This window comes from Mus caroli, chromosome 9, assembly GCF_900094665.2.
Source record: "Mus caroli chromosome 9, CAROLI_EIJ_v1.1, whole genome shotgun sequence".
Lineage (NCBI taxonomy): Eukaryota > Metazoa > Chordata > Mammalia > Rodentia > Muridae > Mus > Mus caroli.
Genome location: NC_034578.1, coordinates 70,118,569 through 70,137,548, shown reverse-complemented (window position 1 = coordinate 70,137,548; position 18,980 = coordinate 70,118,569). Strand labels below are relative to the sequence as shown.

At 44.2% G+C, this 18,980-nt stretch overlaps 2 protein-coding genes across 8 annotated transcripts in view; one reads left to right on the top strand and one right to left on the bottom strand.

Annotated features, from left to right (window-relative positions):
* The window catches only part of Pigb (phosphatidylinositol glycan anchor biosynthesis class B), a 30,062-nt gene extending 16,209 nt beyond the window's left edge, over positions 1–13,853 (top strand). The window contains exons 9-13 of one of the 3 annotated variants that reach the window (XM_029481230.1): positions 399–463; positions 3,940–4,153; positions 4,449–4,629; positions 5,733–5,879; positions 13,364–13,853. In XM_029481230.1, coding sequence (XP_029337090.1) covers positions 399–463; positions 3,940–4,153; positions 4,449–4,629; positions 5,733–5,876 — 604 coding nt within the window. In that variant the 3' untranslated portion in view covers positions 5,877–5,879; positions 13,364–13,853. Of the gene's footprint in view, positions 1–398; positions 464–3,939; positions 4,154–4,448; positions 4,630–5,732; positions 5,880–6,859; positions 8,097–13,363 lie in introns of those variants that run through there. The other 2 variants (XM_021173394.2, XM_021173393.2) reach the window with 2 other exon arrangements.
* The window catches only part of Ccpg1 (cell cycle progression 1), a 29,874-nt gene continuing 16,922 nt past the window's right edge, over positions 6,029–18,980 (bottom strand). The window contains exons 6-10 of one of the 5 annotated variants that reach the window (XM_029481227.1): positions 17,774–17,869; positions 16,096–16,347; positions 11,732–11,853; positions 8,807–10,203; positions 6,029–6,719 (exon numbers count right to left, since the gene is read on the bottom strand). In XM_029481227.1, the coding sequence (XP_029337087.1) occupies positions 6,530–6,719; positions 8,807–10,203; positions 11,732–11,853; positions 16,096–16,347; positions 17,774–17,869 (2,057 nt within the window). In that variant the 3' untranslated portion in view covers positions 6,029–6,529. Of the gene's footprint in view, positions 6,720–8,119; positions 10,204–11,731; positions 11,854–16,095; positions 16,348–17,773; positions 17,870–18,980 lie in introns of those variants that run through there. The other 4 variants (XM_029481228.1, XM_021173388.1, XM_021173391.1 and 1 more) reach the window with 4 other exon arrangements.

The following is an 18,980-nucleotide window of genomic DNA, read 5'->3' as shown; positions in this document are numbered from 1 at the left end:
ACAGGGTTTCTCTGTGTAGCCCTGGCTGTCCTGGAACTCACTTTGTAGACCAGGCTGGCCTCGAACTCAGAAATCCGCCTGCCTCTGCCTCCCGAGTGTGCTGGGACTAAAGGCATGTGCCACCACACCCGGCTTCACTCTGACATTATTAACACATCATCACACTCTATTTAAAAAGGAGTATAATTCCCGAGTTGGACTCATGGTATAACGCCTGTAATGCAGCAACATGGGCTAAAGCACAAGTGTCTAGAGTTTGAGGCTGGTGAAAAAGTTATCAGGGAAAAAAAAAGGAATTCAGTGTCAAATACTTGAAAAATAAACAGATCATATAATTTAAATGCATTAATTTCTCAGACTAATATAAAATTGTTTTGTCTTAATATCTTTTATTATAGCATGTTGGGCCACAAAGAATTCAGGTTTATCTATCCCGTTTTACCATTCTGCATGGTGTTCTGTGGTAAGTATTTTTAATACAGAATACATTTTAGAAAGAATAGCTAAAAGAAGCCAGACTTGACAGCACTGCTGTAATCCCTGCCCCGGAGAGGAAAAGGCAGGAGGATCAACCACAAGTCAAGGGCAGCCTGGGCTTTGATAGCAAGATCCTGTCTCAAAACAGCAATAAAAGATTAAGAGACTGTCAATGCCCAGGGAGCTATTTATTTCCAACTAGGCTTAATGAAAACTTTCCTAATTACAAACTATTACTATAGTGTTTCCTTTTTTGTAATCTAATGCTCTGTGGGTGTCTGTTGTCTGGTTATAGAGACAGAGCTGACCTAGAGCAATCTATGCGGCCAGACCTGAACTCAAGGGCCATCATCTTGCCTCAAACTTTCAAGTGCTGGGATTACTGATGTGAGCCACTCTGCCTAGCTCCTAAGTGGCCTTTTTCTGTATTACATAAGATACAAGAGTGATCACCAGACTGTCCACTCTTTTGCCAGGGGTAGGAGGTAAGACTGGCTGGCTGGCTGAAACACCCATGCAGGATTCTTACCATGTCATCAGGCTGATCTTGAACTCCAGATTATCCTCTAAGCCCATCCCCAGCAGTGATAGGACAGCAAGCTCGCTGCACCGTGCAGCTTTCCATAGAACTGTTGAGGCTTTCCAAAACTCACCTCTAAGCCTTATTCTGTTCTTGTGACCTATTTTAACCTGTTTCATATAAATGTCACTGCCAGCCACTGCTGTGTAGTGACTTTTAATGCCATTTATTCTTATGAGCCACATCTTAACCCTGCTCGCTCAAACTGACTGGACAGAGCACTGGAAGGGCTCTAGCTGTGTGGGCCAGACTAGCTGTACATCAGCCCCGGAGCCTTCTCACTGCCCAGTGGGTCAGGCGGAGCTTCTTACACAGTGCTTTCAGGGTTCCAAGGAAAGAGTGGGAAGGTAGGAGGCATGGGCCTCAAATCTGCAGTTCCTTCCACCAGTTTTTGGGTCACAGCGAATCAAAAGCCAGGTCAGATTCAAGAGGTGGTTAAAAAGCAAGGTTTTTTTAGTCAGTCTCTAAGATTCCAGCCAGAACCCCTCTCAGTCCTCTAAGGCTAAGTCTGGATAACAGCATCCAGGTTCCTCACAGTGCGTGCTGTATCTTGGTGTCTTATCTAATAGCCCGAGCAGAAACGCCGAGGTGCACTGATGTACTGCCAACAAGAATCAGGTGGCATTGGCTTGCTCCCAGCCAGTAGAGCCCTTTGCTTCCCACTGAAGAGCATTTGTTCTGAGTTCCAACGTGTCTATCAACATTACTTATGCACCGCCTCAAGACGGATTCTGTGTTCTAAAGCCAACGGGCCAGGGAAAGTGGTACCTGTCTGCACACCAGCACTCTAACAGCCGAGGCCAGAGAACTGCTGGTTAAGGACAGCCTGGGTTACATGCATGGCAAGATCCTGTCTCAAGGGGGAAAAAAATTGAAAACTCCAAAACAGCAGGTGTGATATAATCCTTGTAATCCTTGCACTTGGGAGGTAGAGACTGAAGAAACCAAAGTTCTAGAGCAGCCTAGTGAGACCTGGGAGGCATGAACTCTAGGGTCCAACTCAGGCCTGTGTGGCAAGACCTTTAACCCCTGCTACCCCTCCCAGTCCTCTGCCCTGGAAGCAACTGCTCAACCAGAAGATCTTGCTGTAAGTTGCCCAGGCTAGCCTTAAACTTGCGCCCCTCTTGCCTCCAACTCCCTACTAACTGGGATTACTGAGATCACACAGTACATAGTCTCCAGTTAATTTTAATGTCTGATGTTCACAATTCCACTACAAGGTCTTTCTTGGGGAATTTAGTCTTTAGGTTGTGGTCAGTGAAAAATATGGCTTTGTTTCCTTTTTTTTTTTTTTTTTTTTAAAGGTATGTTAGGTTTTTGTTTTTTGTTTTTTTTTAAGATTTATTTATTGATTATATGTAAGTACACTGTAGCTGTCTTCAGACACTCCAGAAGAGGGAGTCAGATCTCATTACGGATGGTTGTGAGCCACCATGTGGTTGCTGGGATTTGAACTTGGGACCTTCGGAAGAGCAGTCGGGTGCTCTTACTCACTGAGCCATCTCACCAGCCCTTGGCTTTGTTTCCTTAAGAGAGCTGCAATCTAAACTTCCTGGTGCCTCTGCCTGTGCAGAGGTTAAGATACAGTGCAGCCTTGCCCTTCTCCACTGGTTCTCCAGCTAAACTACCCCTTTGCTTTTCTCATGTAAACACCACAACTGACTTAACAGCCTTCCTCCCCAGCAGTGTTTAAAAATGTAAAAATTAACATGTATTTCTAAGTGACAGAACATACTAGAGAAGGCAATGGGGACTTTTCCTTGGCTTCCTCCCAGCCCCCAGAGTCAGGGTCTCTCTGTGTAGCCCTAATGTCTTGGAACTCACTCTGTAGACCAGGCTGCCTTTGAACTCAGAAATCTGCCCTGCCTCTGCTGTGCCACCACTGCCCAGTGACCGTGAGGTTTTTTGTTTTGTTTTGTTTTGTTGTTGTTGTTTAGCATTTCTTGCCACTGCAGCACAGGAAATGGAATGACTAAATGAAAGTTCAGGGCTTCCCACTCTCTCCACGGTGTGAACCACCCTGGTAAGTCACCGATGGAGAAGACTGTGTGGCAAAAGCTAAAGCTGGGCAGTGAGAAGGCTCCGGAACTGATGTACACAGTCTGGTCCACACAGCTAGAGCCCTTCCAGTGCTCCGTCCAGTCAGTGTGAGTGAGCAGGGTTAAGATGTGGCTCATAAGGTAACTAGTACATTTATCAGCATGGTAGCACATACCTGGAATCCCGGGATTTGAGAGTCTGAGGCCAGCCTGGGCTACATAGTAAAACCCCATTCCAAAAACCACAAAACCCACAAGCATACAAAGAGCTAGTTCACATAGAGCGGCTTGTATTCTGTGTGTGAGATGGAAGCCAGGCAGGCAACCTGGCACTTAGCTACATCTCAGCACAACACTTCTTAGGACCAGACAACAGGAGCAAAGTAGGCACTTGGAGTGATGCTTCTGAGAACTACACGTCCATACTACATGCAAATAAAAACACCTACTGGGTGTGGGATCTAACTGGGTATGTCTGAACAAGCAGTATTGCTCCTGTTAAGAAAATCATGAATCTTAGTCCAGGATTGCTGTTTAACTATGCCCTTCCAATTGTCCTGGAATCAAATGTCAGAATCCCCTTGGAAATCTTTGGATGTCAGAGACTTAAGTCTACATGTTAAGACTGGGCAGCCATTACCCACACCGTGCCTTGACTGACTAGAAGGCTAGACCTTGCCTGAGTGCAGTGGTGGCGAGTGGTCAGAGATGACTCACTGCCTGTTTGAGTTTGCCTCACAGTATCACTGCTTATGTCTGCATGGAAAATCATACAAATGTATTTGCTGAGTAACAGGAACAGGAAGCTGCCAGTGTTCCACTTACCCACCTATCTCCATGCAGGTTACTCACTAGCCCACCTGAAGGCATGGAGGAAGGCAGCCCTGAGCTTCCTGCTCTTGTCAAATGTGCCGCTGGCATTCTACACTGGCCTAGTTCATCAGAGAGGCACCTTGGATGTCATGAATCACATTCAGAAAGTCTGCCCCCGAGGTCCTGACCCAGCTTCGGCCTCAGTATTCATGATGATGCCCTGCCACTCCACGCCTTACTACAGGTGAGGAAGGCAGTTCTGCCTGGGCTCAAGGTCAGCCTGAAAGGACATGGACACGTACGCTCACTAGCGCTCTCTCTCTCTCTCTCTCTAAGATTTATTTATTTTATGTGAGTACACTGTAGCTGTCTTTAGACACACCAGAAGAGGGCATAAGATCCCATTATAGATGGTTGTGAGCCACCATGTGGTTGCTGGGAATTGAACTCAGGACCTCTGGAAGAGCAATCAGTGCTCTTAAGCACTGAGCCATCTCACCAGCCCAGGGTGTCTAACTCTTTGACCCTTTCTTCCACAGCCATGTTCACTGTCCACTGTCCATGCGGTTTCTCCAGTGTCCCCCAGACTTGACTGGAAAAACTCAGTATCTTGATGAAGCAGATATGTTCTACTTAAACCCCTTAAGATGGCTACAACAAGAATTTCACAGCAATGCGTCACTCCCCACTCACTTGGTCACCTTCAATGTTCTGGAGAAGGTATGTCAACTCAAAGGTTTTCATTAGATTAACAACAATCTGCCTCACTGACCCCTCTCATCCTCTGTATGAATTGGTTCTCTAATAGCTGTGGCCAAACACCTGACAAACCTGACTTAAGGAGACAGGCTTTACCCTGGCTCAGGTTCAGGACAGCAGCCCAGCCTAGCCGAGGCAGCATGGTGCTGGGTGGAACAGCATGTAACAGGGGAACATCCTGGGTTGGTCTGCTCTTCCCTTTATTCAGCCTGGACCACAGCCCACAGGAACGTGTCACCCACATTCAGGGCAGGTCTTCCCTTAAGGCTTTAAAAACTTACAAACTTAGGAAGTATGCTTCAGTGCTGCCCTGTCTTGTTTCCTCGTTGTGTATGTGTATACACATGGAAGGGCCAGAGGTTCAAGTCCACCAATGACGCCTCCTGTCCCTTTCCACCTCATTTTCTCACTAAACCTGGAACATAACAACTGTGGCCTGCCACAGCCTCCCAAACCCTTTCTCTGCCCCACTCCAATGACCCACTGTTAGGGCTACAGTTATGTGCCACCATGTCTGAGCCTTTTTTGAGACAGGGTCTCACAATGTAGCCCTGGCTGTCCTGGAACTCACAGAACTCCATCTGCCACTGCCTCTGCCTCCCAAGTGCTAGATAGGACTAAAGACACGTGCCACCCCACCCAGCTACCATGCCCAACTCTTCATGTGGGTTCTAGGGGGTCTGAACTCAGACCCTCATGCTTGGTCAGCAACCAGTTGACCAAATAAGCCATCTCCTGTGCCCACCCTAATGGCTGGCCTCAAACTCAGAGATCCACCTGCCTCTGCCTCCTGAGTGCTGGGATTAAAGGCGTGTGACACCACTGCCTGTTCCTAATAGTTTCTTAATCCAGTAAAGTTGACAAAATTTGATGATTCTAACCCCCGTATTCCATAATTGATCTCCCCAGTAAAATCAGTTGTTCTGTAACTTACTAGATAGGCTTAGCTACACGCCTTTCAGAATTGCTTCGAAAAGGAAAAAGTCACAAAAGAAAAATTGTAATTGGCAACTCTAGAATTCCTTGAAGTCGCACTCGGCAAACATGTCTTTATTTGCTTGCAGGAGATCAATACCTTCCTCACCTCAGGGAACTACGAGAGGGCTGCTACATTCTTCCACACTCACTGGCCAGAGCGTCGAACTGGAAGTCACATACACGTCTACGAGCGACGGTTACCCGGCAGGGTCAACACAGGAGGAAACTGAACTGTAAGGACTTCTGCAGAGATGTTGGCATAACTGAGAGAAACTGTAGGTGACTCGTGAAATGAGGGGAAGCCACTGGGGACAGCTGTCCCGTACACTGTCCTGAGGCATTCTCAGAGAACACTAATACGGCGCCAGACTTGAGAGAGACCTTTAGTTTTCCTCACGGTGCAGTTTATTGTTTCTTCCATAGCATTCAGGTGTGCAAGAGAGTTCACAAGACAAGCCAGCCAGCTCTTCACAAACCAACGGGCTCTTGAACCCACAGAGAGACAAAAGCGTGAGAGTAGAGATGTTAGCGCGGAGTCCCGCCTCAGCGCAGTCCTCAGGCCCTTGTTGCACACCTCCACACTGCACGAAGTGCCCCTGTGAGCTGAGCTTGCACTACGCTCAGCTCAGCTCCTCAAACCAAGCCTTGGTTCATGCACAGAATATTTCATGCCTGGCTTCCTTAATAAAACTACCATCCCCCTACCCCCCAAGAGCAGGAAAAAAAAAGTTTTTGTTTTTAACAAACCTAAGCTACAGGAAAATGCAAGTTAGTAAGCTTTGCTTTTGCATAATATAAAGACAGTCATGGGGAGTTCATCTTAATCAACATCAAACGAAGTAGAAAGCATCCACAGCTCTTCCTAACTTAACTTAATCATAAATCAGTACTTAGGATCGAAAGGTAACTGTCCCAGTTCTATCTCAAGATTTGCCGTGTGTCTTCCGTTAGCGCGACCGTATTTTTGCCATTTACCTTCCCTTTCATAAGGCTGTGGATGAAGGTGCTTCTGCTCTTGTTTTCGGTGCCTGGCGTTTTCAATATTTACCATACGTTGCTTTTTATCAGGTCGACTGAAAGTAGTAAACACATTTTTTTAATCTATGTTAGAGTTCAGTTTTCTAAAAGTAAAAAGAACAATGTTTTTCTCCACTTATCTACCTGAACACTGCAAAAAGATAAAACAGAAACTAAAATCCTACTCTAATTCCAGGAAAAAGGGGTATTATTTCAACACTGAAGGAAAAAGGACAGACATCAATACTCTTGCACTGGCTGGAAGGGGAGACCTAACAGGTGATGAGGAGCAGGAATGTAACCATAAAATAATGAGGTGTTTCCGTTATCACTCCAGTAAGAGTAAGAACAACCAGCCTCGTCTCCGTTGGCTTTATCCCTCAATGAGAGAAGAGACACATCTCGCAGAGCAGTCTCCAACCTTCCCCGTTCCAGGCAAGTGCAGTGAGCAGGCACTGCTGTCTTCCCACTCTGCCTGCTGGCTCCTCCACTGCTTTACACCAGGACCTGCACACAAGCGCTCTGCAGCCCTCAGCTCTAAGCACCTGACTTGATATCTCTGGGTTCACGTGCATCACTCTGCACTCTTCTCGCTTAGCCTTCTCTCTAACCAGCACAGATATCAGTGTCCCCTGCACTAGACTAATGGGGACTGGCTTCGAAGTGAGTAAAAATAGCCATGTACCTACCAACCCGTCCTCTCCAAATAAATGTCAACAGATACCTCCAAAATCAATTTGCTTCTGGTTCCTCTTGCTTAGAGCTTCCTTCTGGTATTCTGAGTAATCTCAGCATCCAACAGTGAAGTCATTCCAGATAAACCTACACCACTTACTTCCTACTTCCCTTACACAAGATAGAACTGCCTGGCTATATGAGTCGTTTCAAATGTATCTTGTCTGCTCCTCACCACCTTTGATGACCTCATTCAAACTCCCATCAGTTTCTCATGTGCAGACCACCACAGCTGGCTTCACACCTTGCCAATCAACCCTCTTGGCTGCTGCCAGTCATCTAGAGGACTAGGCGCCATCCCATCCAGTGACAAGATCCTTCAGAAATTCTCCATCTCACAAGACAGGCACTTCAGGACAAAAGGGAGACCTTCCTGATCACCCCAGCTCACCTGGTTTCTTTAAAGTAGCTGGTCTCCATTTCTCCAACCTTTGCAAAGGACCTTCCATTCCAGGGAGGACCCTGCTCTATCCATGCACCAACCCTCACTTCTCTTCCAGAAGCTAATTTCAAAGCAAGTTTAGATGCAAGGTCACTTCAATCATGAAGATTTTTCCAACCATCTCTAGACTACCTGAGGCCACTACACCTTCATGCCTCTCTCTGCACACCTAACTCTTGAACAGCAAGAAGTTATTCATGCTTCCTTAAAGCAGCCTCCAATACTGCTCATTAAAGCATCTGCTTCAGGAACTAAAGACATCAGAAACCAGTCTCATTATTTTATAGGCACATTGCATTTATTCATAAAGATGAAACTTGACTCTCAAAAGTAAACAGACATTTTCAGTTACAGAATAAAAAGCTGAAGGACAACAGACACAGTCTTGAAGAACATTATGGGATTTTGTGGCTCCCGAGCGTCCAGCACCCTTCTCAGTAGTAACCCTGCAACGAGTACTCCTAAACTCAATAGAACTGACAGTGATTATAGGTGGGCAGCTCCTAAAGCTGATGATAGCTGGGCTTCACACTAAAGTCTTTGTTTCTAGCTTCCTAAGTTAAAGATTAAAGGGAAATAATTTCACTTAATTATATAAACTATACTGAAAAAAGCTAGATTGGCTCAATTAAATTGTGTGTGTATATTGTGTGTGTGTATATATATATATATATATACATACACACATACACACATATACATACATACATACATACACACCCTTTAAATTTTTAAGGTAGAAATTCAATCATTTGTTCAAGTCTAAGTGACTGACATGGATTTTTTTTCAGTTTGCAATAGTTATAATTTTAAAACTGTCTTTCAATTTATTCTGAATTTCACTGGCAATAAAGCTTATGTCTTACAAACAGTAACTTTCCAAAAGCTCAAAGTGTTAAAAGATAAAATAAAATGCTATGCACTGTTTAGAAGCTATTATAGTAACATGGTTTTATGTAAACCGACCTGGGTCCAAATGGCAGGGCGAAAACATGCCCAAAGTGTCTATATATACATCCGTCCAACTTCTCCAGATTGCCATCCTCTACTCGATACTCCTTTATGCTCTTAAGGTAACCTTTCACATCATCAACAAAGTCGGCGAAGAGCTTCTGGTCATGTCTAAAGACACCATTCGGAAAAAACGGACTGATGAACTGATCCAGTTCTTCCCAGTGGTGAAAAGTCTCCAGTTCATTCACTAAGTACCAGTGAATCAGCTGTCTAAAGTCATTCATCCTAACAGGACTCGCCTTATTAACAGGGCTAATGGCTTCCTGTCCAGCACATTCAAACATACCTGAACAAACCCTTCTGGTGGAATGGGTGCCTCTGCAGTCAGACTTGGCCTTGAATGTGTATGAATTTGCATTCTTTCTAATTTCTTCAGAGTGACTGGGCTTTTCTCTCCCTCCATCCCTCTGTGCAAAAGGGCGCCTGCAATTCTGGTTTTGGTTTGGTGCCTCCTGCTGTGAGTAGGAGGAATAACTATAAGCTGTTCTTGTCTTTTCAGTTGCTGCTTCTTTTGGAGCCCTGAACCTCTTACTGCCCTTTTCATCAAAGATATTCTTGGTAGTATCTTTGAAATGGCGAAAAGTGGATTTGACCGAATCTGAGAATTTTTTCAGATTCTCCTTCACAGCTTCTTTGGCCTGCTTGATTTTTTCTTTATGATGTCTCACAAACTCCTTGGTAGAATTCTTCATAGCATCAAATGTTTCCTTAACTGTCCCCAGAAATGTCTCCTTCGACTTGCTCTTCGCCCTGTGGCTTCCTCTGCTTCCTCTCTTCCTCCCATCTGTCTCCTGCTTTCCATGTTGATCCTTCGCCTCAACGTACAGTCTCTCCCACAAATCCGAGCGCTGCTGCTCAAAGCTGAGCTTCTGCTCCAGCTCAGCCAGCCTCTGCTGTAACAGCCCCACTTCCTTCTCTTCAGTCTGCACACTAGGAGACTCTGCACGGCTCTGCGCCTGGCCAGGGACGAACTGCTCAAGTTCTGCCCGCAGAGCCATGACTGTGAGCTGTTCCCTCTCCAGGTCCTTTTTCAGCATCCTTGCCTCCTCCAAGAGCGTCTCCCTTTCACTAAGGAAGCTATTTGTTTTCTGTTTTTCCACTTCTAAGTACTGCTTAAGAACCTGGTTCTCCCTAACTAACTGGGTGCTTGTGCCTTTATCCTCCAACAATCTAATCTGCTCCCTTAGTTGCCGTAGCTCTTCCTGTACTGAAGACAGGGCTTGTTCTTCCTTCTCCAGAGATATTCGTAAATACTGGTTTTCTGCAGCAAGGTTCTTCTTCTGAGTTTCAAATGTAGTCTTCTCTGATTCAGTAATGGCCCAACACCTCTCAAGGCTTTCTTTCAGCGACTAGAGGAAAGAAATTTTGTTTTAATGAAAGAGAAGAGAAATGTTAAGTGCTTGGAAAGTTCAATCTAAATCTTTAATCATGTAACCACCATGCCCTTCAGTGCCTCTTGTGTGTGTGTGTGTGTGTGTGTGTGTGTGTGTGTGACCGTGTGCACAAATCCTTTGGGTATGGTTAAATGGTGTTAAAAATTGGAAAATAAATGCTTAATGACACTTGCCATATACTCAAGAGGCTTCTCATTCTAAAAAGAGAAATGGGAAGTGAAAGTGTCACATGGAAGAAAACGAGTAGCAGGCAGGCATGTCAAATCAAGGACACTGTTGAGGAAGGAGAATTCAAACAAGAACAAGTAGGCAGAATTCCATGGGTCTCTAACAGCCCAAAGGCCACGGACTGACTAACAGACCCAAGTCCCCAGAGTCCATGCACAGTGCTGCAAACCGACACATCATCGGAATACACCCATTTCTAAGCTAGAAAAGTGAGGGAAGCCCTCCCATCTTGTTACTACAATAGCTGTCCTGAAAAGGTGCCTACACGGTTTAGAGAACATTTTATTCTACTTATTCTTTATTTTCAAAAAGGGCCTCTCTACATCACGCTAGCTGACCTATCACTTATTCTGTAGACCAGGTTGGCCTCGAACTCAGATCTGCTTGCCTCTGTCCCACCACACCCAGCAACTAAGAGATTTTAAACTAAGTTGCATTTGCCTTCTGTAAGTACCCCACAATCAGCTATTTGTTTATCTGTATCCTCATGTCCCCAGACTCAGTTCTGATGAGGATAAAAAAATATTCAGAGAGCAGCATGGCATGGTAGTACCCACCTTTAATCCCAGCACTAGGGTGGCAGAAAAGGCTGCTCTATGTCAGTACAGAATTTCATGGAAACATCTCTGTACACAGAGGGCAGCCTGCATCCTTAACATAGTTAAGTACTTCCCCAAATCCAAGTAAACTTGAATTCAGAAACAAACACACAAAATAAGTAAGAGTTTTACACATGAGAAACAACTGAAATAGTTGTTTTCCTAACTCATTAATCTTTAGGGAAAAAAAAAAAAAAAGAAAGAAAAGGTTTAAAACTAGTTTGCAAGCCGGCTCTGCTGGCAGAGGTGCCTGCCGCCAGGCCTGATGACCTGAGCTAGATTCCACAGGACCAGCATGGTAGATCAGAGAACTGACTCCTAAAAGTGATTTTCTGATTTCCACATCTATGCCATGCATGACTACCTTTGTTTGTGTGTATGTGCGCATGTGGAGGTCAGTGGACAGCTTGTGGCTGGGGGCTGGCCCACCTCTCTCATCCACTACTCTTCATTGTAATGGCACCGAACTATTTCACTGCTGGTTTCTACTTTTCTTCCCCTTGGCTTTCTGAGGCAGGGGGTCACTAAGTAGCACAGGCTAGTCTTGAACTTGGCCTGATTCATACTGCCTAGGTTCTCAAGTGCCAGGTTAGGATTACAGTGTGTATGTGCCCTCACACCCATTAGTTATTTTTCGATGTTTAATTAATATATACCTTGAAATCTAGAAAAGACACTTGTTCCTGCTTGCACTGTGAGAGATAACCGTTCACACCATTCAGCTCATCTTCGTGGATCTTTCTGACTAACTGCTGACGCTTCTGAATCTGGATTGTGCCTGAAAGGAAAAGCCATTATAGGGATAACATAACTGCCACTACTGGAAAATAAATACACAGCATATTCGGCCTACACAAGCTCCTTAACTAGGGCAGGACATTCTTTACCCTAAAACATTCATGGCATCATTCCTCAGACAACAGTGGATGCTAATGCATAGGGCAAGCAGGCTAATGATGCAGCTTCATTCATTCAGCATGCACACAGGATCACTTAAGTAGTTCACTACCCTTCCAAAGAAAAACACAGGCCACTCTAATAACCCACCCTTCCCCCCCAAAAACCACTTCTCATCTTGCTATACCAACAGTACTCAGCTTTGAGATCGCTGAAGTAAAGTGTTTCAACCTCCTTAAACAGAAAAATAAGGCACTGGTGGAGTTCTTTTCCTACAGGTTAAGAGTCAAAGAAAAATTAAAATGTTTCTTAATAATCTGCCTACAGGCTACAACTCAAACACTGAAATATAACACAGGGAATGCCTAATTAAGAACACCCATTATTCTCAAAGTCAATTTTCTATTTTACTTATCTTTTAAAGACAGGGTCTTAAGTTATCTCGGGTAGAGTCCAACTCCCTGTTTACCTGAATATGATCTGGACCTCGACTCTCCTGCTTCTACTGTTTTTGTTTTTATGAGTCAGGATGTTTCTGTGTAACTGTTCTGGCTACCCTGGAAATCTTTTGTAGACCAGCTGGACTTGAACTTACAGAGCACCTGCTTTTGCCTCCTGAGTGCTAGGATTAAAGGCATGTACCACAACCACCTGGCAAAGAGGCTTTTCGTTTGTTTAACTGTTTTCGAGACTGAGTCTCTCGCAGACCAGGCTGGACTCTATGAACTATGACCTGGAGAATGATCATGAACAACTTCTTCTGTACTAGAGTCCCTGCCTCTAGGGAGCTAGGACCGTACCAATTCCTAGTTTTTATGTTGAGCAAGGCTTGAACCCAGGAGTTTGTGCATGCTAGGCAAACACTCTACCAATAGAGCTACATCCCTTCTACTCTTTAAATACTGAGATTACTTTTAAAAAATATATACATATACTATTTTGGCGGAGGGAACATGCATGCTATGACACAAATGTGGAGGTCAGGGAAACTTAGAGGAGATGGATCCCTCCTTTCCCATGTAGGGGATCAAACTCAGGCCATCAGGCTTGAAAGTAGCACCCTTACCCACCGAGCTGTCTTATAGACCCTCAAAGCCAAATGTATTAGGAAGTCTGCAATAGAGCAGGGCAGTGGAAGAGCCTCTAACTACCATCCGCAAAGCCCTCAGGTGGTCATCCAGTACTAGGACAATTCCTTCATATTTGAACTTAAATTCAAAATGTTCTTTTGCCAAGACAAGCTGTTTGCATGCTCCTGCTACATGTATCATACATGAAAGAGAAAAAAAAAACCACCACTAAACCAAAAAGCATATCTGATAACTAGTGGGTATACCAGTGCATGCATAGTTTAAACAGGATGTAACCATCCCTTTTAATTCCTTCTACAGGTCTTGAAACCCACTTTGAACATCACTTAACAATCTAGGAGTGGAAATTCAGCTGAGTTGCAGAAGGACTACCATATCATCTAGCTACTTCACTGTCTATCAGGACTCTTCCATGAAGGAACTGTTTACTTCCAATGTGAAGCAGCTAGCACACTTCCTGAATTGTTGATAGACTACCAAACTAAAACTCTAAGCTGGAAACCACGAGTGCCCTCCCCATTCTCACCTCTTCCTTGATCCTTCACCCTAATCCCCAAGGCCTGCCTTCAGCACCAGTATACAGATTACAAAACCCACAGCAGTTCCAGCTGGCCACTAGCTTCTTTTATTTTTATCTTTTCCTTTTCAGTTTTTTAAATGGTTGTTTTCAGTTGCTCCATGAATCAAACTTTCTCACTCAGCATCCTAAACTGTATTCAGACGCTAGAAGAGGGCATCAGATACCATTACAGATGGTTCTGAGCCACCATGTGGTTGCTAGGAACTAACTCAGGACCTCTGGAAGAGCAGTCAGTGCTCTTAACCACTGAGCCATCTCTCCAGCCCCCTTAAAGACATCTTTTATCATTAATCTAGGTAAATTTTGTTTCCAAAGGGTTTATAGAGTTGCCATTGCTGGAATGGTCTGCTTTTCCCCCTGCCTGTCGTAAGCTTACTAAAAGCCCATTCAAGGATGACTGAGTAAGCTGATATAGCCATGGATTTCAATGCCTCTTTGTGCTGTGTAACTTCTCATCTAGTTACAGTTACATCCTCAGAATGGCTGGACAACCTGTCAACACCTTCTACCTAAGTGTGGAGAGATGAGCAAGGATGAAGAAGCACTTCAAACATGAATCTGGTGTTAGCTTTCTTATAGACTATTTATCTTCTCTGCTAATTTTTATCTTTTTCCAAAAGTTCAGATGCACTTTTAGAATCATGTCAATGTCACTATCTTTTGCTTTCTCTTCTACTACAGACAGGAAACCCCACAGTTAGACAGAGCCAGGGCTGGCTGTGTTCTAGTAGACTGTTTATAAGACATGGCTGCTATGGATACAGATCTCAGAGAAGCTATGTTAGCATGGAGCTCACTGCCCGAGAAAATACTGAGAGGTCACTGAGTCAGGGCTTAGATATGGAACTCACTTCATATACTGCATCATCCAGGGTTCCCACACTGTGATAAGGCTAAGACTAAAAGTTACAGAAAGGAAGATAGTGTGTTAATTTTGTTAATTTAGTTTTAGAAGAACTGTTCTAAACTGTACATTCTAAAACAAAATTCCAAAGTCATGCAAATTGTGAGATTTTATTGCAGTCTGTACTAATATTCACGTTAATAACCAACTCTTGGCTTTCAGTAAGAAAAAAAGATTTTAGACCTTTTCCCTTGTTTCCTTCATTTTTACCTGTAGGGGGGCAAAAATACACTCAAAACCATTGATAAAATTTGTGCCTGAGAGCACATCACACTAGCGTGGCTCGAGTAAGTACTCGGCAGGACACACATGGGCAGGCCTCCCCACAAGCCCAAATACCACCCCAAGCTGAACATAGGAAGCATAGGTCAGCGACTTTGACTTTAGCAAGTATGGACTGGCCCATCATCTCATTCCAATATCACGTTCTATCAAATACCTTTCCCACATTCATGAAAGAATGTACTGTTGAAAAGAACCTATTAAAACAGAGATTGAAGTATAGGTTATGTAGACCAAGAAAAGGAATAAATCTAAAAGTAGTTTATATAAGTAAGCTAAGAGTGTTCAGGTTGCTAGGCATGATGGCAAAGGTAGACTTTAGTCCAGCACTTGGGTGGCAGAGGCAGATGGAGCTCTGTGACTCTGAGACCAGCCTGGTCTACAGAGTGAGCTGCTACACACTGAGTTCCTAGACAGCCAGGGCTTTTTCAGACAACAACAAAAGAGTTGTGAACTTGACAAGGTTTAAGACACTGACTTCTCAAGCATACAATACCTCTCTGGCCAGGCAGCACAGGGTCTATAACCTCAGCACTCAGGTAGCTGAGTCAGAGGTCAGCCTGGATTACACAGTAAGACCCTGTTTTAAAACCATAGATAGATAGATAGATAGATAGATAGATAGATAGATAGATAGATAGATAGATAGGTGTAAAGCCCTACTTCAAAAACCAGTCTGACCCCAAACTCAAAACCCTCTGCCTGCCCTGGGTAAAGCCCTTTAACACCACGCCCAGCACCTTTGGATCATTTTTTATTGGTATTTTGCCTGCATGTGTGTCTGTGCACTATGTGCATACAGTGCCCTAAAAGGTCAGAAGAGGGCAGCTGGAATAAAGCCAGCATATGGGTTTGGTGTACGAGACTGAAACTGGGGCCTCTGGAAGAATAGCCTAGCCACTGCTTTTAACTACCTCCCCACCCCCAACTTCAGATTTTAAATTTCCAGTCTTCTTACTTAAAAAAAAATACATTACACAAATATGTATGTTACTAGTCCTTATTTATACTTGAGATTTTGATGATGTAGGAAGATTACAGGTTGGAGACCAGCCTGATCTTGTTTTGTTTTGGAACAGGATCTCACTATGTTGCCCAGACTAATCTCAAATTCTGAAGACTCAGCAACCTTCACTTGTGCCTCCTGAGTAAAGTGGCTGACTGTAGGTACAGGCCACAGAATCCAACACTGACCTTTTGTGCCATCTTGTCTTGCTGCTATATGCAAGTGGCTTCAGCACAAGGTGTTTCCACTCACTCACTCACCATAGAAATGTCCAAATCCCATGCTGACAGCAATCACCAAGGCCAGGATAACACACTTGTTGAGACCACGACTAAAGTGGCGTTTACTTGGTTCCTTGGAGGGCTCATCTTCCGGCTCAGCGAGTGAAGGCTCCTCAGACTCTGAGATAGAAACGGTCTTCTTCCTGTTGCGGCGCCGTCTAGGAGCAGGGCTGGGCTCGTGGCTGGTGTCATCACTACTGGATTCCTCATCACTAGGCTGAGATGAAAAGACTAGTTTAAAAAGAAAAATGTTGATATTTAAGTACACAGTCTCAGAAAAGCCTTGCCAGTAAATCTGCCAATCATCAATGCCAGCCTTTCATGCCCTTTGACACAAGAAAGCCAAAAAGAGAATCATAAACAGGAACAGGCTGTTCATTTACCAACACCAGATCAAACCCAGGCAGAAACAAACATGTCAGCTAAGGAAAAAAGAAGTCCTGTCTTTTCATTTAACTTCATTGTTACTTGAGGGGACAGGAAGTGTGAAGTACTCCTGGTCTCTTACAACAGGTCCCTACCCCACTGTGCGGTCCAGAGCACCACAGTCCACACAGTTCCCAAAGTCAGGTGAGACCCTCCCTTCTGCTGCCTCTCTTACCGGAAGGTTTTGGATTGCACGCTCTAGTAAATATGTCTGCCTGAGGAAGTGACACAACAGCTCTTCTCCCAGCAGACTGTGCTGCTCCTTCACGGGAAGAAATGACAACTACACAAAACCATCTCCAGTCCAGGAACAATCCTCGGAGATACCACTGGCAGCTTTTTGCACACGTTACTCCTAAATTCCATCCCATACTTCAATGAATTATAGACAAGAACACTTAGTAATAATAATCTCTATAGGTCAGTTAGAGGTAAAGAGAAGATGTGAACTTGAATTTAACAGAGCTCCAAAACAGCACACACTCATGCAACCAACAATGCCAGTCTTTTAGAAAACAGGCTGTGCATGCCACAGAAAAGCTGGTGTCTACATCAGGCAATGCTTTCTAAAGATCAAGCGTGGAGAATGTAGTTCATGTTCACATGACAAAAGAGACACCATCACTACTGAATGAACACATATCCTAATGCTTAGTGACATGGGAGCCACTGAGGGGTCACTGTGTTATAACTTCATGCCCCTCATGCCTAGCATGTGACTGGTTATTTTTGATCACTAGTTTTCCCACGATGCCACTGCCTCAGCTGTGACGTACATCTCTTAGATAGAGAGAAAAAGAGGAAGACTTAAACCAAGCATTACGCGATATAAAGGTATCCAGCTCACGGCTGGGATACTGAAGTAATACTTTCTGACAGAAGCACACCATGTCAATGTAAAAGCAAACTTTTCTCCAAATCTCTTAAAAATGTCTCCAAACCTACAATGCATATTGCCTTCATATACATGAACAAACCACCCCGTAGATATTAACTACCAAATGCTTCTCTCTTTAACTCATACATGTAATGGTGAAGTATTTGGATTTCTAAGTTTCCTGTACAGCATAATGGCCCACAATCTAAGCAGCACGCAATGCAGAGGCATGCAGTAAGCTTAGCCAGCCTGTGTGTGAGATCTCTTAGACCAAGACTCTCCACAGCACTCAGCAGTTCAACAGGAATGTGACTAGCCCAGCTCCAGAAGCCGAGAAGCCGCCCGTCACGCCACCTTGGAGAGCAAGCTGGCTAGGAACACGTAGTCTCAGCTGATCATCCCATCCCCTTAAGCATCCAGGAATCTTCCACAGCTTCTCCCACCACCTTTCTTTTGTGAATAAATAGGGGGAAAAAGATATATAAAGCTTCATTATAAATAATAAAGGAAAAAAACCTAAAAATACAACTTTGACCAGTTAACACTATTATCTATATGAAATTAAAACCCCATGACTTTCTCATTAGAAACATACACAAGAACTTCACTACAGCAGTCACCTGCGCCTTCTGGGTAAGAGGGTTGGTTGGCCACTGAAAGGCAGTAGTTTTCTTAAACAAACAAAAGCTGCATACCTATTAGAATCACACAAAAACAGGAAGCTGAAAAGCTGTAAGGGAAAAGAGACTGGAAGAGCAGAGCAGAGAAACTAAGAGACACAGCGCCCAGCGATGCCTGACTCTGTAGCCTAAAATTTATCATCATCTTTAAACATTGTCTTTATACAAGCAATTCTGATGGGATGGACTGCAACAGGTTAAAAAAGAATGCTTAAATTGGGTGTGGCCATACACACCTGATACTAGCACTCAAGAAACAGAGACAAGTCAATCTCTATAAATTTGAGGCCAACCTGGTCTATAGCAAATTTCAGGCCAGCCAAGGATACATCATGGGACCCTGTGTCAAATTAAAACACACACACACACACACACACACATAGACACACACACACACATCCTTAATGTTTCTGTTAACTAGTTCTGAAACATTCTTAGCTCTTTCAAAGAGGAAATCAAGCCAGAATCCTGGGCTTTTGGGTGCAGTTCCCATCAACAATGTGTACTGTTCTCTCACTGCACCCTTTGGCTCCACTCCTACCTGAGTTCATGTTTCTTAAGCCAGAGGCAGACAATTATAACTGAATAATAAATATATCAAAAGGGAGAAAACTGAACATGATAGAATCAGAAAATCTGAAAGGAACCCAACTGCACTGAGTGTGGGAAGGCCTTGACCTCTGGATACTTGTTGAATTCCAAGGTCAACTGTACCAACTTTTTGTAAACACAGTCACACATCTGTCTGTATCCCAGGCTCAACAAAAGACGGATTAAAAATATTCAGAGCCGGGCGTGGTGGCGCACGCCTTTAATCCCAGCACTCGGGAGGCAGAGGCAGGCGGATTTCTGAGTTCGAGGCCAGCCTGGTCTACAAAGTG